We start from the raw sequence: 22,884 nt of genomic DNA on the forward strand, positions 1-22,884 counted from the left end.
CAATGAACTTTTAGAGATACACTTTTCAAAGGTTTACTGGACTATAAAGAGAGGGGCAGAGAACCCCTAAGTTATCCTTCATCTGAGCAGACAAGGAAAACCCCAGCCTTGGACCATGTGGGGCTCCTGACTCAGAGCTAGTCAGCCATTGCTGGAAAAAGAAGATTGGTGAGGAAACTACTTTGAAGAAAGACTGTGTAGCTTGTTATGATAGATCCTAGCCATTAGAAAGCGTATTTTTACTTTTGTTTGTTTATATCCCTTTCTCTCTTTATCCCTTGTACTTGAACTCGCTTAAAACATCTCTCTTTTTTGTTTTATTTTTTATCTAAACAAACCCAGTGTGTTTTGATTGAACTGAAGTGATTGTTAATTCCAGTCAAGATAACAAACTGCTGTTTCTGTCTCATTAAGTTGGCAGCTGCTTTAAAATGTTCTGTGAATATACACTTGTAGGGGCTGTGCGTTGCAGAGAGACATCTCGGAGGAATTCGGGGGCTGGAGTTCACTGACTGTTACCTGCTAGGCAAGGTTTGGGCTGGGAGAGCCCCGAGGAGTTTGCTGGCAAGGCAGGCAAGCTGGTGTGTTGGGAGTTGTCATACTGCGTAGCTGCAGCAAAGTTCCCACCTGCTGAGGCTGAGGGAGATAGCATGTGTCTCACAGCTCAAGGTATCCCCAGCAGCTTGTCACAACTTATTTCTCATGTCAATTTGTATGGTCACTTCTCAAAGAGAAACAATAAAAAGCACTAGATAAATTACCCTCTGGTGAAGGCACTGAATTTTGATTTCTAGCAACACTGTTTTTGTAAATAAGAAAGTGTTAATTATTTATTATGATATAAATTGATTAAATATAATATCAATTAGTGTATATTTTTAGATCATAACATTGCACTAAGCTGAGGATGTACTTGGTAAAATCCTACAGCTGAATGTTTTGCCCTCTAAAACTTTGTGAAAGTATTGTACAGCTTTAGATATGAAAGCATTAAGATACGATTGTCTGAGCTGATAATATTGTTTTTGCCAGGGTCTGGTTGATCTCTCGATCTACTCCATAAATTAATTATAGGAAGGAGATTGAGAATTTCCTCCTTGGTTCATTTCCTTTCTCCTCTAACCATCCCTTTATTCTGTGCACAAATCTCTTATGATTGCCACAATACATCATTTGATGATTATTATATTGGGTCACACAATAAAGGAAAGCAGTTACTTTTTTTTTTTTTTTAAGGTGAACGGAGAGGAGGTCCCTGCAGCCCTCTTCCTTTTTCCTTGCTTTGAATCCCATGTTCTTCTAGTAGCCACCACCCTCCAACAAAAAAGACACCTGGAGCTTGTCAAAGCTCTTCACTAACTGGAGAGAAGAGGACACTATACAGAAATGCCTGGGTCTCCTGTGTGGCAATGTACAGTACTAGCAAACCAGGCCCAAGCTTCATTTTTCACATACCTGAATATCTCCAGTCCACTGAGTCTCTCCATTTTCTGAGGCTGTAAGTTCTTCCACTAACACAGATGGGAAAACCCCAACACGACCATTGAATTCCCCCTCCCAGAAGCCATCATCATCCTGGTTCTCCTTGTTCAAGATACGGATGATTGCTCCTTCTGGGAAGGACAGCTCGTCATCTGTCTGGCTCTCATAATCATAAAGTGCTTTTACAAAACAGACTAGATTGGGAGATGAAAGAGATTATAATCAGAATGAGCTACATTTTTTAAAAATGCACAGTATACATCTTTGCTAAACTGAAAAGGACTTTAGTTTTACTTTAGTGTGACTAATGTTGACAGTCACAGCCTTATGAGACATATCTAGACACATCTGGTAGATTCCAGACATGGACACGGGTACTAATGCGAATGGTTGCCCTCAGGTAAGGAGATACCTGCCTCAAACCCCGGGCATACCATTCATCTGGAGCAAGAGAACATTATCAAGAATAAAACTAACAGGCATGTTTTATTTATTAGTATTTACCGCTGGAGTCTCCATTTAGGCTTCCTGAGACTAGCTCAGCTTCAGCTGAATTATTTGAGGTGTGTGACCGACTATCCAACGCCGCAAGCGATTGCAGCATACTCAACAGACTGTTGGAGGTTGGGAACTGCAGATACTTCTCTGGCACATAACCCACTTGGCCTGCTTTATTTCGCGCCTGTAAGTAAACCGGATGAAAATGTATCAAGTTTTTGCATACTGCTGTAAAAGACCATAATGAGAAACAAAAACAGATCTTCCAGTCCCCTTTCAAAATTCTATAAAGGAAAGAAAATGAGCAAGGAAAATTATACCTTTACCCAGTCTTCCATGTCTCCATCTTCAATCACTTCCAATACCTCATGTTCCTCAATGGTCAGTTCATCTGGCTGAGAAGCCTGGAATGTACAAAGGTCATATACGAAATGAAGAACATTACTTGCCAGGTATGTGCCCGTCACAGAAACCAGAAATTTAAAGGGAAACTGTCATCTTCAATATTTTTTACACTAACTTAAAAAAATATATAAAGTTTTGATACAGTCCCCTATAAATTGTATGTCCTGGATTTTTTTTTAAAAAAAAACCTTTGAAAACATTTTAATAAGGGGTTTTTCTATTCTCTTACTAATATTTATAAGTAAGTTTTTCAGTCAAGGAGAGCAAGTGCGTCCAAGAACACTACCACCTACTGTGCTCATGCCTATTTAATTCTGTAAAATGTATTACTAAAATGATTAGTGATTCATTGGTACAAAAGACACCATGTGAAAGACGGCATACACGTGTCTAACGTTAAGCATGTGAGTAGGCCCAATGAAGTTAATGGGACTACCCACAAACTTAAAGTTAGACGTGTCTAAGTACCTTGCTGAACTGGAGCCTACATGAGGTTAACAACTTTATAAACTTGCTAAAAGTTTATTAACTTTTACAATAATAAATTTATAGCATTACTATAACTTTACACATTTAATGTATATTATTATTGGGCTAAATCTTGAGGTCCTTTCTTGGGCAAACTCCCACAGACATCATTATTATAAAGCTTATTATATGTTTCTGTGATAACTCACCTACTGATAAGAGTCTGAGATTTTTAAAAAATACAAACCTTATATGAATAAACGACTTTGCAGGTCAGTGGATAATTTCGTAGAGTTCCAGAAGGACTGGAACTACTATCATCAAAAACATCCATGCTGTCTTCAAATTCTTCCCCTTCCTCCCTTTCTGCATCAGCATTAAGCTATTAAGAGAAATTAATTTGTAACTGTATTGGATTATAAAAAGAAGATGAAAAAACAACAGTAAAATTAATGGTTTAGGTTCTATAGTAACTCCAGCCGGTTGAAATTCTAGATTCCAAATCTGCTGGTGACTGAGTAGTGCACCAATTTAAGTTTCTATCTTTGAAAAATGCCAAAGGAGAAATGCCACCACTAAAAATCAGTACACTTGTTCTCCAAATAACTTCAGGAAAGTAGTAATCCGTTTGAGCAAATATCCGGAAGCAAAGAATGCAAGTTATCAATTAACAGCATCTCTTAACTGAAGAGCAGGCACCTGTGTTTTAAACATACATTAAACCTTCACTGTAAGAATACTGCTGGATTGTAGGGCTCAAGTGTTTGGAAAAGAGTACAGTTATGTGGAGGTATTAAGGAAGTGACAAGTCCAAAGTACAGTAGCCATTCTTCAGATTACCATATAAAGTTTAATGGAGAAAGAATAATGTACTTTAGAACCACATTGTTAAAAGAACGATGAACCTAAATGAAGCTGCACTAAGAATGAAGTGCTAAAACTTAAAAAACAAAACCAAACAAAAACACCAGCTTTCCTTCACGTGTAGTGCTGACAAAGTAATTACTTCAGTTTTTCAGTACAGTTTATAGGAAAAAAAGGTCCATAGGGGAAGAAGAAGAATTAAAATAAAAAGTATTTATAAAAAGCTAAATAAAGGCAGAAGTGGGTAGGCTGGAAAAAACACAAGCTTCTGTAAACATAGTTTGAGCAGTGATGACACGCACTGTACTTTGGTTTTGTGCCTGGATTAAACACTGGATAAACATTCTACCTCATGAAAAAAAACACACCACCTTTCAAAACCAAAGGCAACAGTGCTAGATTTTACAATTCTTAAACTTTTTATTTATTCTTTTTAATTTGTTTAATTTAGTGAATTTTGTGCTCCTCATGAAAGCAAGAAGGCAGACCGCACAGCACAGCCAGGTGTAGGGCAGACAGCTACTGTGCAGACTTCCCAAATCTGTTCTGCCAAAACACTTCAGGCCACACCTGCAACATCCTTGCTATTCTAGTCTTGGTCATTGCCTGAGCAGAATGACAGGATGTGGGGATTTTGTGATACAGACTGATGTTTACGGCTTTGCCTGGGAGCAACCAACTCATTTTCTCATTTTACCTCAGCCATATTTGAAGCTGGGTAGTGCACTAACTAAATCCACTGTACTAATTATTTTGACCGGATTATAGCTTTGTAATTCATATGAATTTAGACCGGTCTTTTCCACTGAAGTCCAGTTTGCATCCATTTCTGACTGAATGTTAACAGAGATTGCTGTAACAAAAAGTATTTAATATTCTATCTAGTTAACACATTGGTTTTTTAATTTGACATTCCGTAGATTAAGGTAAAATTCAAGATCTTCACAGTTCCTACAAATGTCATTTGCTAAGCCTGGTCTCCCTCAAAGCAGCCACTGCTGAACCTGCAGCTGAGAGCCATATGAAACATCATGGAAAATAGCATATCCTGTTTAGAAATACTTGTTCATAAAACATCTGGTCCTGGTTTTCTAATATAAAGAAGAAAAATACATTTTAATGTTGACAGTGTGACTATTCAAAAACCCCTTGACTAGAATCTATTTGAAAAGTAGCGATATAGAACACAAAGAGGAGAAAACAACATTCAAGATACAGAAGCCCTAATGATTTGCTTTATATAGCTTTTCTTTCTATACAAAATCTGCTAATGAATGGCAATGTAAACACAGAACAAATATGTCAGCAGCAGGAACATCAAAGGCACACAAACTGAACACAACACAAGAATAAAATCAGATAAAAAAAAGTATCAGGGCATCATTTACATAACAGTATGTTAGATAATTTAATTATCTTGTCTCAACTATATACACACATACATTTGGGCAGATTTAGTGCTGGTGACTAAATTACTATCTAGAAGTCTTTTATTTATCCTCAGAACAGACAGAGCTCCATCAACAGCAGAAAAAGCTTTTACATCAATGCACCGCTATTCTGACTTGGATGAACAACTTCTAGGAGTGAGAGGAGTTGAGATTTCATACCCACTCACGCCTTTGACAGCTCTGCTGAAACTGCAAAGGTGTCCATCAGTGGCAACTGTGATGTGGGCACCTCTGGCTCAAGACCATTACACAGGGTGCTGAAAAACTATCAAATGATAACGTGGGCTGAATTTGAACCTAAAAGGTGGAAGATACTATCCCATTACAATCATCCAAGCAATCACAGTTCCATGTTCACAGCTAACCGGCCACCTGGAAAGTACACTCATGGTTGTTTGTTTGTTGGTTTTTATTTTCTTTTTTTTCTTTTTTTTAAACTGCACACTAGTTTTGATTATTATCCATCTCAGCGGAGTTGAGAGTCATGAGTGACTACCAAAACCGGGCATCATTCTCTTCCTCTTTCATAGGATAAATAGACTGCGTCATCCCAATTACACTAACACAGAACAGCAGTATCAAACCCATTTTCCAGGTGGCATTAAATCACAAAATTATGACAAAAGCTTTAGCTGGCACCTAAGTAGAATAAATAATTTAGTATTCTGTCCCCAAACTGTGCATTTCTGCATTACACCACAAAGCCAGCCAGCTGGCTATGTTGAGGTGACATTGATTCCTTAGGCTTTTTACACTATTGTATCTTTTTAGCCGGTTAAATAAATATTGAGATATCAAGCTGTTTCAGCTACGCTATTTTTTTTTATTTATAACTCATTAAAAGACAATTCATTGAGAGCTCTGGCGAACAAATGATCACATCACAAGACCGGACACAAAGAACACAAACTTTGCTCAGCTATGCATGACAAAGTACAGGTAGAAGGTTGAAGCCTTAACATTAAAAACTGCCTGCTCCTAGGGAGTGAAGTGAAAGTGCATCTCGTATGAAAAACAGAGCAGTAAATTTTTAAAATTGTAAGCAAAGTAATGTCTGTCTGTAACAGCTTTAAGAAATACCATCTATGGGCTGTCCTCATTTGGCCTGCCAAGGTCAATATAATCCTTTATACACAAGGGAGTGTGTATGTGTAAAGGGGGAAAATGGAAATTACATTTTATCCTCCCACGCTGTAGCATCTGCCAGCTTGCGAGGGACTGGCACTAACTTTAGATGTGGAGCCAACTGTTTGTGTGTCTGATTGGATAGATGAAGGGGACTGGGAAGAATCCAGTTTCTGCAACAGGAAGCTGAAGGAGGTGGGGTAGAAGGAGAAGAAAGGGAAAAAATACAGTTAAACATAGCAATGTAGCTATTCTCATCTATTATAGCTTGAAAGGGCTTAAACCAAAACCCGGATGAGAACGCTCCTGTGCCTTGGGAAGTCTGAAACCTGGCACTGAATTTTGTGAGACTCAGGTCTCTAATTGTAAAACCACCCCTGGGAATGCCTGCCCCAGAGACAGAGTTGTGAGAACAAGGATTGTAAATAGCCTGTAGTATAAATAACTGTTAATAAAGTCTGGAGTACAAGTCCAATATTTTCTGGAAGACAAAGCACAATGCACAGAGAGTGAATTCAGGAGGCTTCCACTGGATTTCTGCTTCTTGTGCAGAAACTAGATGGATGCAGACACGAATTTCCAACAAGAGACTCATCTGTGAGAGTTTGCCACCAGAATACTTGACCATTGACAAGAAAACGGTAAAGATACAAAAGAGCCAAGAAAAGGTGGTAAGGAGATGGGTGTGTGTAAATGCTGCATCCTGGCTGAGCAGGCCCTTCTGTTTCTTGCGGGCAGCCAGGGAAGGAAAGCCCGTCCTCAAAGGCATGAGGCCATAAACTACAAAACCACCCTCCCACCACAAAAAGATTTTGTTTATACTCCAAGTAGTTGTCAAAAACATTAATGTGAAGTGTGAATTTAACCACAAATAGCAAAGGCATTTGCCCACTGCAATTAAAAAAGCACCCCACCCCCCTCCAATTGAGACCAAGTTTGTAAAAGCCTTTGAACTTTACGTGCTTTGCCATATGCTAAGTGGATATATAAAATCTGACATTCTGTTTGAGGCAAACTAACTAAACTTTCAGGAATTTTATTTTTGCCTGCTTCCAATGAAGAGCAACAGACTGGCTGGTTTTACTGCCAATGGTGACATCTCAGCATTGCATGCCGTGTAAGAAAAATAAGATTACAAGCTCCTTTTTAGTTCTTTCTGTTTTTTTTAAATAGGATTTCTTGGTTTAGGCAATTTTTATCAGTGTTTGTTAGTGTTTATTTTGAGACACATTATTCTTTGGACAGGGTGAGAGGGAAAAGAAAATTATTAACTTTTCCTGCTTCTTGAATTAGATTAAAAAAATTAATCTCTTCCGAAGTTGAACATCCAAGTAAGTGTGGGAGACTTGTATGGCTTACTTTGCCTACTCCATAAACAACTGTAGACAATACAAAAATGGAAAGTTTGATGCATATTATAGCTAAGGCTAAGATTTTGTCATGGTTATTTTTAGTAAAAGTCATGGACAGGTCACGGGCAACAAACAAAAATTCATGGAAGCTGTGACCTGACTGTGACTTTTGTTGCTGCAGCTCCATGGTTTCCCCCACCACTGTGGTGGCTGGGAGCTGTGGGGTTCCCCCTCTGCCCACAGCGGCTGGGAGCTGCCCGGTGACCATATTTCCCAAAGAGAAAATGGGACACCCCCAGCCGCTCGCCTGAGGCGTCCCCATTCCCCTTGTGCGAGGCTGTCGCCCGTCGCTGGAACCCTGAGAAGGGCCCCCTCAGGAGTCTGCCACCTGTCCTGGAACTTTGCAGGGGGCCCCCGTCGCCTGTCGCTGGAACCCTACCAGGGCCCCACTGGCTGCCAGCTCCAGAGTCCTGCAGCCCCTGGGGCTGAAGCAGAGAATGTCACAGAGGTCTCTGGAAGTCACGGATTCTGACTTCCATGACCTCCGTGACATAAACGTAGCCTTAATTATGGCCTATACATACCTATTCTTGTATTTTTGGATTGGCCTGATTTAATTGCTTTGTAGCTAAACTATTGACATACGGTAAAATGTTCACAAGCGTCTAATGACTTCGGAGCCCAACTCCCACTTTCAAAAGTGACTTAAAGGCACTTAGGAGTACAAGTCTCAGTGAAAGTCAGTGGAATTTAAGAGATTAAGTGCCTCAGTCACTTTTGAAAATAGGATTTAGGCTCTTAAATCATCTAGGTGTTTTCTAAATTTTATGAATGCTCCCATTCATCCAATTATCCCAAAGAGTATCATACACCATTGATTAAACTTCAACACCCATGTGAGATGGTGTAGCGGGGTGGTCACCCTGCTCTGGCCCTGAAGGGGTTAAAAACAGCCCTGGGGAGCCAATAGGAAAAGGCTGGGAGGCAGCCAATCAGGGCCAGGCTGGGCCCTATAAAAGAGCTGCAGGGCCAGAAGGCAGGGCAGTCTCTCTCCAGCCCCGGAGGGAGAGGGCCTCGCTGCTGGGGAACATATAGTACCTGAAGCAGGCAGTGCTGGGGAAAAGAGCAAGAGGAGCTGGGAAGCTCCATCCTGGCAACTCCCTCGGCTGAGGCCTTGGTCAAGGACTAAACAGGTACTGGGGATGCAGAGGTGCAGCCCGGGGATAGGCAGACGCAGCAGGTCTAACCCCCTGGCCATGACAGACTGCAGTTTGCCCCAGTGAGAGGGGCTAGATGACGACTGGCAGTAGCCACTGAGGCAAGGTGGGTTTAGAGGGTTAGGGGTTCCCCGGAGAGGGGAGACCCAGAGTGTGGGGGTACTGCTGGGACAGAACCCCGAGGTAAAGGGCACCGGGGTCCGGGAGGGACACGGGGCCAGCGGCAGGTGAGACACCGGCCTGCAGAGGGCGCTCTGTATGCTGGAAAAGAGCTAATTCCCAGATGACCAGCAGGAGGCGCTGCACTGGTGAGTTGTCGCTTCGCTACAGATTGGTATAAAACACCTGATAGGGACATCAAGGTACATAAAAGTTACACTGAAGTTTTCTAGAGTTAGCTGTCAAACAGCTAAGCTTCCTCAAATTTCTCTCTTCCTGTTTTATCCTGCATTAATTGTGATCTATGTACCAGTGTCCAGGATGCACATTAGCCAAAGTTCAAAGAGAAACAAGAGATCAAGGTTACAAACTGGAGACAGTACCAGTTGTGAAGAGCCATTATTGTTCACTGCAGGAAGGCTTGCCCAGCGTTCATTTTCCAGTTCTTCCATCACTTGATTCATTGCACTCTTCAACCACGTATCAACAGACACCCCTATCTGCTTTAGCAGATCAAGACGAGCCTCTGCTTTGAGTTTTATTATCTGAAAACACAAACATGGAAAATATTATCCAAATTCTTTCACATCTAGATTTAATTTCTTCTCACAATTAAAATACACCCTATTCTAATCCACCAATTAGACTACACAGGAAGCTTAGAAATCAGTTCCACTTTGGAAACAAGTCCAGTTATTCATTTGTTTGCCTGCAGATGCAAAATACCAGCTTATCCAGATTCCAAAATGGGATTTTAAACATCAGGTCCATTCACGTATACATACTTGCTCTTTGTATATTTTATGGGAAATTTGTCATCTTAAAAAAAAATCAAATTTTAAAACCAATTTTTTACATGTAAGACGCAGAATTACTGGAACTGAAAAATAGGAGAAAAAATATTTCTCTACTTTTTCTGTAAGTTTACTTTATGCATTTAGCAATACTAAATACAGTTCCCCTCATTTGTGCAGACTTTTCACACTGGAACAGGGGAGAGAAAATGTTTATAAAAATAGGAAAATGTGACTGTAAAAATTGATGGCAGTATCTGAAACTACTCCTTTTTTAACTGACAATTTCAAGTCGATCGCATCCCTTTCAGAGTAACAAATTAATAAAACAAAAAACACCCCCGCCCGTGCAGTTCACTCATATCTAAAACTGGAAGAGTCTGTGGTTTCGTCCAGTACACAGGAGAAATAGATAACAGCTCTCTGCATGAGTGCAGTTATCATGGGATATGGGGTTTTAAGGAGCTACTGTAGCAAAAGTATACATTACTACTTAGCATTTAATGCTGTGTCTCCAAGTGCTTTAGAATTATTACTACTTGTTTACAGAGGCCTAGAGGTTCCACCTGAGATCAGGGCCCCATTTTATTAGACACTGTACAAATTCACAGTAACACAGTCCCTAACCCAAAGAGCTTACATTTAGATAGACAAGACGAAGGGTGGGGAAGGGAAACTGAGGCACAGAGATGACGTGACTTGCCAATAGTCACACAGCAGGCCAGTGGCAGAGCTTTGACTAGAACCCAGGTCGCCTGACTTCCAGTCCAGTATCGTAGCTACCAGACTACCCTGTTTGCATTTCACAGTTGGGGAAGCTGCGGAACAAAGATTATGTGATTTACTAAAGGTTACAGAGTGATTCAGTGACAGAGGCGGGAGTGGAAACCCATTTAACTGTCTTGTAGTTTTTCCTGTATTTCCTTTCACAGCATTGTTAATTCTTAGCATGTTGCGCCTGAAAAAAGCGGTCTCTTTTCTCTCTTGCCTGGTTCTTCCACTGTGGTCCCAGACAATACATTTTGATATCACTGAATGAATCAGTGATATCAGTCAGAATGAACCAGTCAGAAAGGAGAAAGTTTCTATTTCAGATACAATATATTGGTAAATCACGAGTAATAATGGGAAGGGAAGCAGAGAACAAGAGTTGGCGAACCGAAGTGGTCTAATGATTTGTTTCAATCTTCAGTTTACTAAAAATTCTCTGGATAATGATCCATTTTCTCCTGCTCAGTGTTCACTGTTTAGCCTAATTTGAAATGGGAATTGCACACTTTGATAAACAGTTATTCTGTTTAACTGTCGTTTCTCTAAAGTAACTCTGTGTACCCAGCTAAAATATTGTTGTGTAACCACTAACAGGAAAACTCCTAAATGACTCAATATACAACGCTACTTCTATACAGTGCAAACAACTAGGCTGACCTATTGTTCCTTCTTCCTCAGTGGTGGAAGCACAGTTGAGTGTACCAAGAATCTGTATTACTCTGTATTAGAACACTAGCTTACTCTACAAGATAGTAATAATTCTTGGATGTAAAAGAATATGCCTAGTAAGTATTAACAATGTTATGGGGATTTGGAATCATGTATCTTGCTTTAGTGTGATGTTGGTCTGGCTCCTCAATGATCCTACTTTTAATAAAGAGGATAAATCAGAAAATCTGTAGCATTACTACGAGAAACTGTAGCTATAACAGCTAGAAATCGAACTGAATGGAACTTTATGTTGCCCTGGTGTACATTCTTACCCTGATCAAAAAGAAGCAACAGTGGTAAGTATAAGTCTGTTTCAAATTACAGGACTCTTTTAAATTCTTACTTTAAACATGAGTGCAGTTATCACGGGATATAGGGTTTTAAGGAGCTATTGCAGCAAAAGTATATACTACTACTTATCATGTAATGCTTTTTAAAGAAAAGTAATTTACTAAAAGTAAGAGCACACAAATATAACAGAGGACCTGGAAGAAATTCTGAAGTTCAGGAGAATCTGCCAAGATGCTGTCAGATGCAGATATTGGAGGCTGGGGCAGGAGGAGTTCAAAACACATTTTCCATGGGAAAAGGCCAAAGCCACTGAACCAGGAAGAGTTTCTATTTCTCAGTTAAGCATGCTTAAAAAGCTAAAGATAGTTATCAGACAGCCATTAGTTGAATGATTAATGTATACTGTGGATATAGTTCTCATATGCAAACTTTACTACTGAGAAAATAGTAAATTAAAGATGTTAACATGCACCATATGCACTAGGTTATTAAACTTCAAAGAATACTGATTTAAATAGAAGAGGAAGGTAAAAGGAGCTCCTGACACTATAATTGAAGATGGAGCCACATCTATTATTTTATGTTGTAAAATGGGTCCTTCCAATTTATCACAGCATTAAGCATCTCTTAAAATGCCAACAAATCACTGGCTGAAGTGCTTGTTTGTACTTTTGTTAATATTTAACAAGTTCTATAGCATAAACAACAGTAAAATGAGAGTAAATCTGGAATTCCCAGGACTCCCAGACAGATCTGGTGAATCTTGCAATTATAAGGAACATGTCATACCTGTGTGTTTCTTTTTGATTGCACCCAATGCTGCAATCTGAGTATTCTGTGAGTAATCTGAGTAAGCCTTGGGTACAGACGGAAGAACTCTTGATTTAACTAAAACAATAAATCCCCTTGTGGGGGCACTCTTATTTCAGTTAAAGATGTTTATATCCATGTATCTTAAATTGATTCCTTACCAAATTAGGCTAAATTGAGATAAGAGATTAACTGAAATCAGAGTGTTTGCACAAGAGGGGCTGCACCAGCTTAACTAAACGGACATAGAAACCAGTATACCTTTCTCATGTAAACAAGGTCTAAGACTAACACTCTACAACACTTTCTAACCACACCTGGCCACAGTTCCGTACAGACACTGGGGGAAGGTGAGTTCTAGACATCCGAAGGGATTCTTTGGTAATTCATCCATTCCTCTATTTGGAGCTGCCCATTCACTACCTGGCCCTATTCAAGCCAAACACATTTGCTAATGACACCCCACAGTGCTGCCATTTTTCTTAGTTTGTGAGATGAGACAAACCCCTTCTTCAAGTCATTATGTTGCTTTGTTAAGATGGGTTCATACAGTTTTGGAGCAACTTTACCATACCATAATGCATTGCAATGATGTTGTACCAAATGCTCCCACATTCTAATACAGAATTACAACATGAAGACTTTTCCCATGCCCTGAAAAATGACACAAGATATGTTTAGACCATAATTTTTGTTGCAGTTTTAATGTAACTTATTCTCAATTAACTTAATATATTCACAGTTATAAACATTAATCTAGGCACCCCACAAACATTTATGGTTTATACTATGCCTCAGACTATGGTAAACCACAAAGTGGGCATTCACCCACGAAAGCTTATGCTCCAATACATCTGTTAGTCTTAAAGGTGCCACAGGACTCTCTGTTGCTTTTTACAGATCCAGACTAACACGGCTACTCCTCTGATACTATGTCCTGTTTGTAGACTGTCTAGGCCAGGGGTTCTCACAACAAATGTTTTGGTGGCCTCAGAGTGCGGTCACCAACTCTGGCTGGTGGCCGTGTTTACAATTTTTCCTAAAATATTTAATTAACTTTAGGAAAAACAAATAAATATGCACATATACATGTCAAAATCATTGTAATTTATTTATGTAGGGTTTTTTGAGACTCAGTAATAAAAATAATTTACAGTTGTCTCTATTCTTTACTGGACAAACAGAATAGAAACACAAATAAGGTGCTTTGCATGTTCTTGTCTTTTTTGTTGTTTGTTTTGCTTTTTTGGTTGTGCTTTTTTCCCTAAGATTTGCTAGCTCGTAAGTCTACTGCTGTGAAAAGTAATATTTGTATGTTTGTTAATATCACTTTTCACAGTAGACTTACTCAGCCCTGGGACAAATTAAGCCCTGGATGGGGAGGTGGGCATGGAAGCAGCAGGGCCCAGGGACAATGGGGGGTGGGGGGGAAGTAGGGGGTGGTAAGCCTGGGGCCAAAGCCTGAACCAGAGCCTGCCATGGTGTGGACGGAGCCTGAGGCCCCATGGCTGAAGCCTGCCTCCCCTACCCATGGGGAAAGTGGGGAATTCACCAGCTGCCTGCCCCCCCAGTGTTTCTGTCTCCGGGGGGGCAAGGCCCAACTGCTGCTGGCAGCCCTGGGAGAGAGGCCACTGCTTTGCGCCCTCTCTCCCTCCCCCCCCGATCATAGTGCAGGAGGCTGTGGCCGCAAGAAAAGGCCCTGGTGGCTGTATGCGGCCTCGGTGGCCGCATCTGAGAAACGCTGGTCTAGGCCAGCATTTACAAACCTATTAGCTAACACAAGTCACGCTTTGAGTCCGATGACTGTCCCCAAAGTAGCCTGATCCTATAATGACTGCCCATTGGTAGTCAACTAATGAGGGGAGTGTACTAAGGTTCTTGCCCCAGAATCAGACACAACAGAATCAAAATTGACAAGTTCAATATCTTGTAGGGAACCACGGGGTATATGGCAAGGGCATTCACATGCAGAGCAAAACACAACCTTAACCTCCTTTATTAATACAATTTATAGAGACAAGAAAGCTCCAAACCACATAAGCAAATAGCAATAATAGAGTATTAGAGAAATCTTAAAGGCTATTCCTTGCATAGCATATGCTCATAGACTTATATACTCACACCCCTTTATTGGAGATCTGGTGGTAAAAGGTGAAGAGACAAAGGACCAGCCTGTCTCTGACATGCCAAATGGGTCCGATGGTCCAGATCCCCAATGTTTGAAGATAGGTGATAAATTAGAGCATTAAAATATTGAAAGGTGGAGGACTAGCTCCTCCTTCATCTGGGTTCTTGCTTATATAGAGCCTGGGAATCACCATGAATATTCATACAAACACCCAGTCTCCACTGTCCACATCCAAATTCCTCACCCTCATAATATTGGGATGCCTTTACCGACTAGCATATTAATCCCTATTTACTCATTACCATATTGCTGAAGCAAATCTGTGGTTAGACATCTGCCAATGATCCTATCCTAACATATCAAAGTTTAGTATCAGTTCAGTATTCCTGCAGTTGCCTAGTCTCATTTTATGCCAACTTTCCTCTTAAGCAAGCTATTTCCAGTTCCCAAAATCTAGGGTGATCATTAGGCCACTTTAATAATAAATAAATAATATATGGAGATATACCTATCTCATAGAACTGGAAGGGACCCCGAAAGATCATCGAGTCCGGCCCCCTGCCTTCACTAGCAGGACCAAGTACTGATTTTGCCCCAGATCCCTAAGTGGCCCCCTCAAGGATTGAACTCACAACCCTGGGTTTAGCAGGCCAATGCTCAAACCACTGACCTATCTCTCCCCCACTTTATCTATGCTAAAGGTCACAGACCTAAGCTTTGCTTATGCTAATTTGCTTAAGACAATGTTTTACAAGATGCAGACCTGTGGGTTCCTTGCATTATGCTAAGTAAAATGGGGCTAAACTGGCTCTAAGGGCTACACCACAAAAGCTAAGTCGACACTAGAGTTTCTAATACAAGTTAATTGGCAATCAATTAACTCAAGCCACCCAACAGATTTATGCATGCTTGTCTGGACACTCCACAAACTTTTGTTCCAGGACACAAACATCTGTTGCTTTCCCTAGTGTAGACAAACCTAAAGAATACTTGCAGGTTTAGGCCTGGTTTACGCTTGAAAGTTGTCCAGGTATGACTATGTTGGTTACAAGTGATATCTATCTATATCTATATAGTTATATTGGCCCAAGATCTAGTGTGGACATGTTCATACCAGTATAAAGGTGACTTATCAGTATAGTTTAGGCCTGTTCTACATGTAAAATTTAGGTTGAGATAGCTACGGCGCTTGGGGATGTGAAAAATCCACACCCCTGAGCACTATAGCTATGCCAATCTAATCCCCAGCGTAGATGTAGTTAGGTAAACAGAAGAAGAAGTTACTCACCTTGGTTCCTTGAGATGTGTGTCCCGATGTGTGATGCAGTTATGCTGAAATAAGCACCAATGTAGACACCGCTAGGTCAATGGATGAATTTTTCCATTGACCGAGCTACTGCCTCTCAGAGAGGTGGCTTTACTACAGTGATGGAAGAACCTCTGTAGCATTTCTAGTGTAGATATACCCAACACTGATGGAAAAAACACTTCTGTCGCTGGAGGCTGTGTCTAATCTACGGGATTATGCCAAGATAACTATGTTGCCATAGCTAAACCGGTATAGTTGCCACAGTGTAGACATGGCCTTATTCCCCTTCTCATACAGGAACAGCTTTTTCAATAAGTGCATTTGATTTGAAAACTGAGTAAGAAACAAATACTGTATATGAAAAGGTAAAGAGAAGTGTTTTACTTCTTGATGTGCACACAGTACCACATCTACTAAACCGCTGTAACCTAACTGGGAGATCAAGATCAACTGTTTAAATAGTTCTCAAACTTCTGCTACCTGTAGGAAACCAGACACTTCCAGTCATGGAGTAAAGGCTTTAACCATTGATTCTGCACCTTAACATTTCCCTTATGAATCCTCTCCCCAGGAGATGGATATGGTGTACTTCCTCTCTGGGTGAGTGGCCCCAAATGGCACCATCTATGACAGACACTCGTGCTGCTCTTGTATTGGGAGTATCTTTTGTTTACCAAGTAGTTATTCAGATTTCCTATGACCCTAACCAGCCTTTGGGAGGCACCTCAGCTTTAATACCCCAGGGTGCTAAACATGAGCAGCTGAAACCTGGACATTACCCGTATTTCAAAGTTTTAATTAAGCCTCAGTACAGAACATGGGTGTTTTTACAAGGACCGTTTAATAGCTCAGAATTAGAATGTTTTTATGCCAATTTCAAAAGCCTTAAACTGTTCAAGCTGGCTAATAAATAGTGGTCTGCACAATGCCCATTTATCCAACCTAGGTCTTTCTGATGATGAGTTATGAAAATATAATAAAGAAATAAAGTTAAAATTAAGAAAAATAAGAGTGAAGATAAAATATTGTTTTATTTATATTTCATGTGCTCCCCATGTTTGTATTACATGGAAGAAGAAATCCTGTTGTGTATTTACTACTCCTGTGTGAATTAAAGATCAGTATCTGGATCTATAGTTTGCAAAAAATGAGGATAAATTCCTGCTTCAAAACTAAAGAAATGAAAAGAAGCAACAATAAGTTTCACAGCTTCCTGTGAATAACCAGCCAAAATAATACATTTCTGAACAGTAATGTAACAATGTGTAGGTTTATTTCTAGTCATCAATAAATAATGCAAGAAAAGGGCCTGTAGGAAACCAACTGTTCATTTGCGTCCCCAAAACCCCTTAGTGACAAGTCTCTTTAAATAGCATCTTTTGAAAGAATTAAAAAAAAAGCAAGTACAGAATTCCAGAAAAGGTGACCTACTGTACGTGCTAAAAATCTGTTACAACTATAAAGTTTGATTAATTGTGAATAAGTTTCAGCCCTGTAAAATCACAAAAGCAAGAAAAAAAATAAAGATTTTGCTTTTTGCACTTCATTTTTTGCTATGACAAAAGGGGGAAAGAACAAGATGGAAAAAAATTTCTTCTCTGAATCTTACTGTCCTCCCGGATGACGTTTTGCCCCTCTTTTGGGCCCTAATTTTCCCTTCTGAAGATACCTGAGTCCCTAGGGGGATAGAGGGGGATAACCAGCAGCACCCTGTGGTGTGTCTGCAACTCCAAGTCATCGCACCTTGAAGGAACATTGTTATAAAACTGTAACCCACACTGTTTAATTGAACTGAACTGCCATATATTATTGCTGGATGCCATTATTCATAAACAAAAGTTATTGTGTAAACAAAACAAACGATCAAAAAAAGACATCCTGTGAGTCAGAACCAGGAGCTCTCTTAAAAGGAGGATGAATGGGAAGTCTTCGCTTTTCCTTTCCCAGCTGCAAACTCTAATATGCACACTTCCCTGACACTTACTAAAACCATACCTCTTTGAACTCTGCTCCCACAGGAGAAGGGTCCTGCTTTTTTAACCTTGAGAATCTAGTCACACTATAAATATTTTTTATTTTTAAGTAAATATATTTATTATTTACTCCCAGACATAAAAAACCCATTAAGATGAAGTTAAGGTTGAGAGTATATATCAGTAAGGTAAGAGTAAAAGCATTATGGGATGTAATGTAATTATCTCAAAACCCCACATATATACCCAGGAAATTCAGTGTTCAGGTTACACTTAAAAGAAACCTAAAGATGTTAAGGTAAGGAATGCACAGTTAAGACACCCAAACAACTTTAACTCTGTCCTGTAGTGATGTCATGAATCAAGCTTGTGGAGAATACTTTGTATTTTTCATACAAAACGAAGAGGTTGAATCCCCATTTTAAGAGCAAAATTGAGCTCAACCTTAAGTATGAAGTCACAACCAGCATCTCCATAATACTGTAGTAACAGGCCGTAATATTGTAGGTCAAGGCCACACAGTGCTAGCCCTATACAAACAAATCAGAAAAGACAAGTCTCTTTTTGTAAGGCTCTCCATGAAAGTAAACTTCTCCCCCACCCCCCAACTCCGCCACAGATTTCTCCTTTTCATTTCTTATTCACTTAAATTTGGGGGAAGTGAAGGGCCTGCAATTGTGTGCTTTGCAGGATTATGAAGGCCCGGTGTGCAAGTCATATTATGAATTTTCCATACTGTCCCTGAAGTACTGTTGTGTTTTCTGAAGTTATCTTTTGAAAAACTTTAATCTTCCTGTTCATTAGCATTTTATTGGAATATCAAAACAATATCTTAATATAGTTACAAAATGCTAAATTTTATATAAACTATTTTCCTTTATTGGTGCAACCACTTGTTTTAGACAGTTATTTATAACAATATACAGAGTTTGTTAGAGGTTCCAAAATCCTTCTGGTGCACTGCCAGCCTTAGTTACTTTTAAGTCTATGCAGCACAGCCATTAAACAAGCTGATGTTCCTCTGGACATTCCTCAACAGAATGATTTCCACAGTATGAAAAGCAACAGAGCTTTTCAAAAAGAAGGCTTTAAAAATTGAACAATTGAAAAATGAATGACTACCTGGGTGCAAAAGTATGGTACGCTCACTTCAGCTTCCAATGTAAATAAGAACTCTGATTAACATCTTGAAGCAACATTGGATCCACAATGAAAAACCAGATCTTTGCAAATGAAGAATGCTCTTTTTAAGTTTTATTTGTGACCATTTATAAAGTGAACAGTCCTACTGCAAATGGTATCCTAACCAACTGATTTAACCTATCGTCTTCCATGTCTTCTGTAACATTTTAATTGTGGTGTCAAGCAAGTTATTAATTTAGAAAGAAATTGAATGTGGCAAACAGGTCACAAAAACTTCTGAATTACTGATGTTATCTTTACTTTTAACACAGAGGGTTCTCAGAATTATTTCCACATCTATAGCCAATCTGAGACATTTGTATGGGAAATGGAGACAGTTAAAGGATACTACTTTAAGATTAAAAAACAAAATCAGATGAAGAAATGTGAATCAACTTAGCATTTCAAAAAAATCATGGCTTTGCAGAGAACACAAAACTGGAATTACCATTCCTTCAACTGGAATTCACAGTAAGTTAGCCAACAGCTCAAGCGGGTTTTGGAGACGATCCATATGTTAAAGGCACAAAAGGTCTTCAAACAATCTGTATTTTTAACACCACAAACTGAAAGTGAACATTGCCAAATTCAAACTATGTATCTGAGAAGCAAGGGAGCACTGAAAACCATGATCCACATTCCAAAGATGAAGGAAAGAACTACACTAAAGGATGCCAATTCCTCCAAAAGTCAAGAATTCATGTGCGTTACAGGAAAGGAGAATTACACAGAAAGCTACTTTAACAGTTATCTTAGACCAGACTAATCCCAGATGCATTTACAAGAATACAGGAAATTCTGAGATATTCCCTGTAGTCTCGAGATCCTAGAATAGTGATGCTTAAGTTTTGCAGTACCGAGATCCATCCTGGCACATCGATTCACACAGTATTTTAATCATGAATAAATTAATATTTTGTTTTTAAGGTGAATTTAAGAGTACCTAGCACTCAAGCACATAGTAAGAAATCAGACAAACAATTTAATAGTTCTCTCTTCATGAATCTTTAAAGTTTTAAATCTCATCTATTTTCTACCAACTTGAAAACATCCTGCCAAGCCTGTAATAAAAAAATAATCTTCAGAAATAAATCAACTTTCAGCTGTGGAATGTCCACTGATGAACAATCTAACTGTATTCTCACTGAGCCACATAAATCCCTCAAGGTCTCCTCCCCTAGTTGGCAAACCTGTCTCTAAATTTGGGTATCAACAAGATATAGTGTTAAATATTTACCAAGGTTTGGAATGACTGTCTACATAGTCTACATGCGCCTTGTTTGTAGCACCTGCTTAGAAAAAAAATCATCACTGAAGTTTATCACTGCAAGGTGTCATTGATTCTCAAACATAGTAAATGAATTTTTGCAACATTGTGACCAGGATGAGAGCTGATCAAGTACTGCAGATTTGTTTATACCTCTTCATAATACCATGATGTAACTTTTGACCATATCATCCTTAAAATAAAATTCTTATTTGTCTAGTTGTACTTAAACTATTTCCCACTAAGCCAATTTAAAATTCATGATCTGTAGATGTCAAAGTAACTTTGGTTTTTCAAATCAGTCATCTACTTATGGAAAGATTGATAGGATCATACAGATTTCTTATTGGATAGGCAATTTATTTACTTCACACTATTCTCCCGAGCGTGAGTTTTCTTAGCAAAACCATCGACAGAAGCAAGTGATATTTCACAAATTGAATTTTCTGTTGATTTCCTTATTCCACTTAATTCTTTTGGCAGAAGCAAAGGGAATTAGATTTTCTCACAATTATTATGAGCTGAGAACACCACCACTTAAATCAGCAGTAAGGTGGAAAGATACAGCAGCAAAAACGTGCAAACAATAACAGTCTGATCACTGAAATGTAGATATATGAATTGAGATACAGTAAAATCAGAAGGGGAACATAATTAATAGATTATACTCTGAGATAGTGTAATGCCGACAGACCCTGGTTGTTGGAGGGCGGGATTGAACCTGGGGCCTCTGGAGCTTAGTGCATGAGCCTGTACAGCATGAGCTAAAAGCCACCTGGCTATATTAGCTAAGGCTGTAGAGCAAACTCATTAATCTCTCTCTAAGTGTCAGGGTGGTTAAACACTGGAATAAATTGCCTAAGGAGGTTGTGGAATCTCCATCTCCGGAGATATTTAAGAATAGGTTAGATAAATGTCTATCAGGGATGGTCTAGACAGTATTTGGTCCTGCCATGAGGGCAGGGGACTGGACTCGACCTCTCGAGGTCCCTTCCAGTCCTAGAATCTATGAATAAGTGGTCTTGGTGCCACTAGATGGAATAGAGCACCACATCCAGGAGTGTGTGGGTTACAATAGCAGATGCACAACTAGTAAAACAGAATTGTTCCAGTCAGACCTTAATAAATATCCATGAACTAAAATAAGGGGAGGGGAAAAGTAGTCCCCAATTTACAATTAAAGATGGATTTAAGTGGTGTTTGGCTCTACTAAACTCTTGAACTAATCAAATGAAGAAAACAGCACCATAATGAGTCTTAATCAAATCTAATCTGGTACAAACAGTCTCTTGACAGCTATAGATATCCTAATTATGAGGCAAAATGTAAATGAAAATAGGATTAATTGCTATGGAGTCCCTATTCTCCTACCAGAGCAAAGGTGTCTCAGCACAGATGGGTATTCTCTCTTCCAGATCAAGAGAAATTTCTTTAGCCTTACAACCAGTTATATTATCTGGCGATACCTAACAAAAGGTGATCTAAGCGAGAGGCTCTATATCAGTGGTGGGCAACCTGCGGCCCGTCAGCGTAATCTGCTGGCGGGCCATCAGACAGTTTGTTTACATTTGCACGGCCGCCTGCAGCTTCCAGTGGCCGCGGTTCGCCAGCAGATTACCCTGACGGGCCGCGTGCGGCCCACGGACCGCAGGTTGCCCACCACTACTCTATATTTTGACTGAGACAGAGAGGAGAGTGAGAGAAAGAAGAAATAATCAAGTAATCTAGCAGAAGAGTCCAGGAGACAGGATTTTATGTAGATTAAAAAAAGAATAGGGAATCCAAGTGAACAGCTTCAGATTTTACTACCTCTTACTTGTTTCTGCAATACAGATCAATAGATGTAGTAATGTCAAATGGAGAGGAAAAATTAAGGTAAAGGGAAGCAGTCTAGGGAGAAAAGGAAAGCTATTTTAAGGACAACCAGATCCCCTTCAGATTACCTTCAGAGCCTGAACTAAAAGCTATAAAATGCCCAGGAAGTTTCCTCAATGTTGTCAAAGATGAGCATTTAATATACAGTTGTTCTGGCATATTTTCCTCCCTTTGTTGAATAAGTGCAAAGAGGCAATATAAACATCTTATTTTCCTAAGTGACAGTATAGGGCAACAGAATTTCAAGGGCACTTAAAAAAAAAATAAAATAAAAAGGGGCAACATATACTCCTTTTCAGCCATGTATGTTCCATTCTCTTCTATTCAAACTAAAACACTTTTGCCTTATATGTGTTTTTCTTTGTCACAATCAAATGGGAAAGCTTTTACCATCACTTAAATAAAGAGTGGTTAAGGCTTTTCTTGCCTGTGAGAGAATTCCTTCAATAGATTTTTACACAATTCCCCAGAATCTAAGCTTTAAGATTCAGGGCTTTGTTTACACAGCAAGCCAGGACGTGAATCTACAATGCACAAGCTCGCCGAGCAGTAAGGTCCCACATAAATACAGGTCAGACTAAATGATTTAATGGTCCCTCTATGAAAATATGAAACATGGACACTGCTACAGCGCAGCGGAAGTCTCACAGCAAGGCTTAGCATACTGTACTTACAAGTAAAAGTATGCACAGCTGCACACTGGGACTTTTGCTGTGCTGTAGCAGCGTTCACACAGGACATTCCTGGGCAGC

General features: G+C 39.5%; 1 protein-coding gene across 1 annotated transcript in view; it reads right to left on the reverse strand.

Moving 5' to 3' along the window:
• Positions 1–22,884, reverse strand: part of FCHSD2 (FCH and double SH3 domains 2) — a 239,276-nt gene that overhangs the window by 4,214 nt on the left and 212,178 nt on the right. Inside the window, exons 13-17 of the mRNA XM_065421347.1 lie at positions 9,405–9,566; positions 3,101–3,235; positions 2,301–2,384; positions 1,987–2,164; positions 1,456–1,676 (exon numbers count right to left, since the gene is read on the reverse strand). Of these exons, the coding sequence (XP_065277419.1) occupies positions 1,456–1,676; positions 1,987–2,164; positions 2,301–2,384; positions 3,101–3,235; positions 9,405–9,566 (780 nt within the window). The remainder of the gene's footprint in view (positions 1–1,455; positions 1,677–1,986; positions 2,165–2,300; positions 2,385–3,100; positions 3,236–9,404; positions 9,567–22,884) is intronic.

The sequence above is a fragment of the Emys orbicularis genome, chromosome 1 (assembly GCF_028017835.1).
Source record: "Emys orbicularis isolate rEmyOrb1 chromosome 1, rEmyOrb1.hap1, whole genome shotgun sequence".
Classification (NCBI taxonomy): domain Eukaryota; kingdom Metazoa; phylum Chordata; order Testudines; family Emydidae; genus Emys; species Emys orbicularis.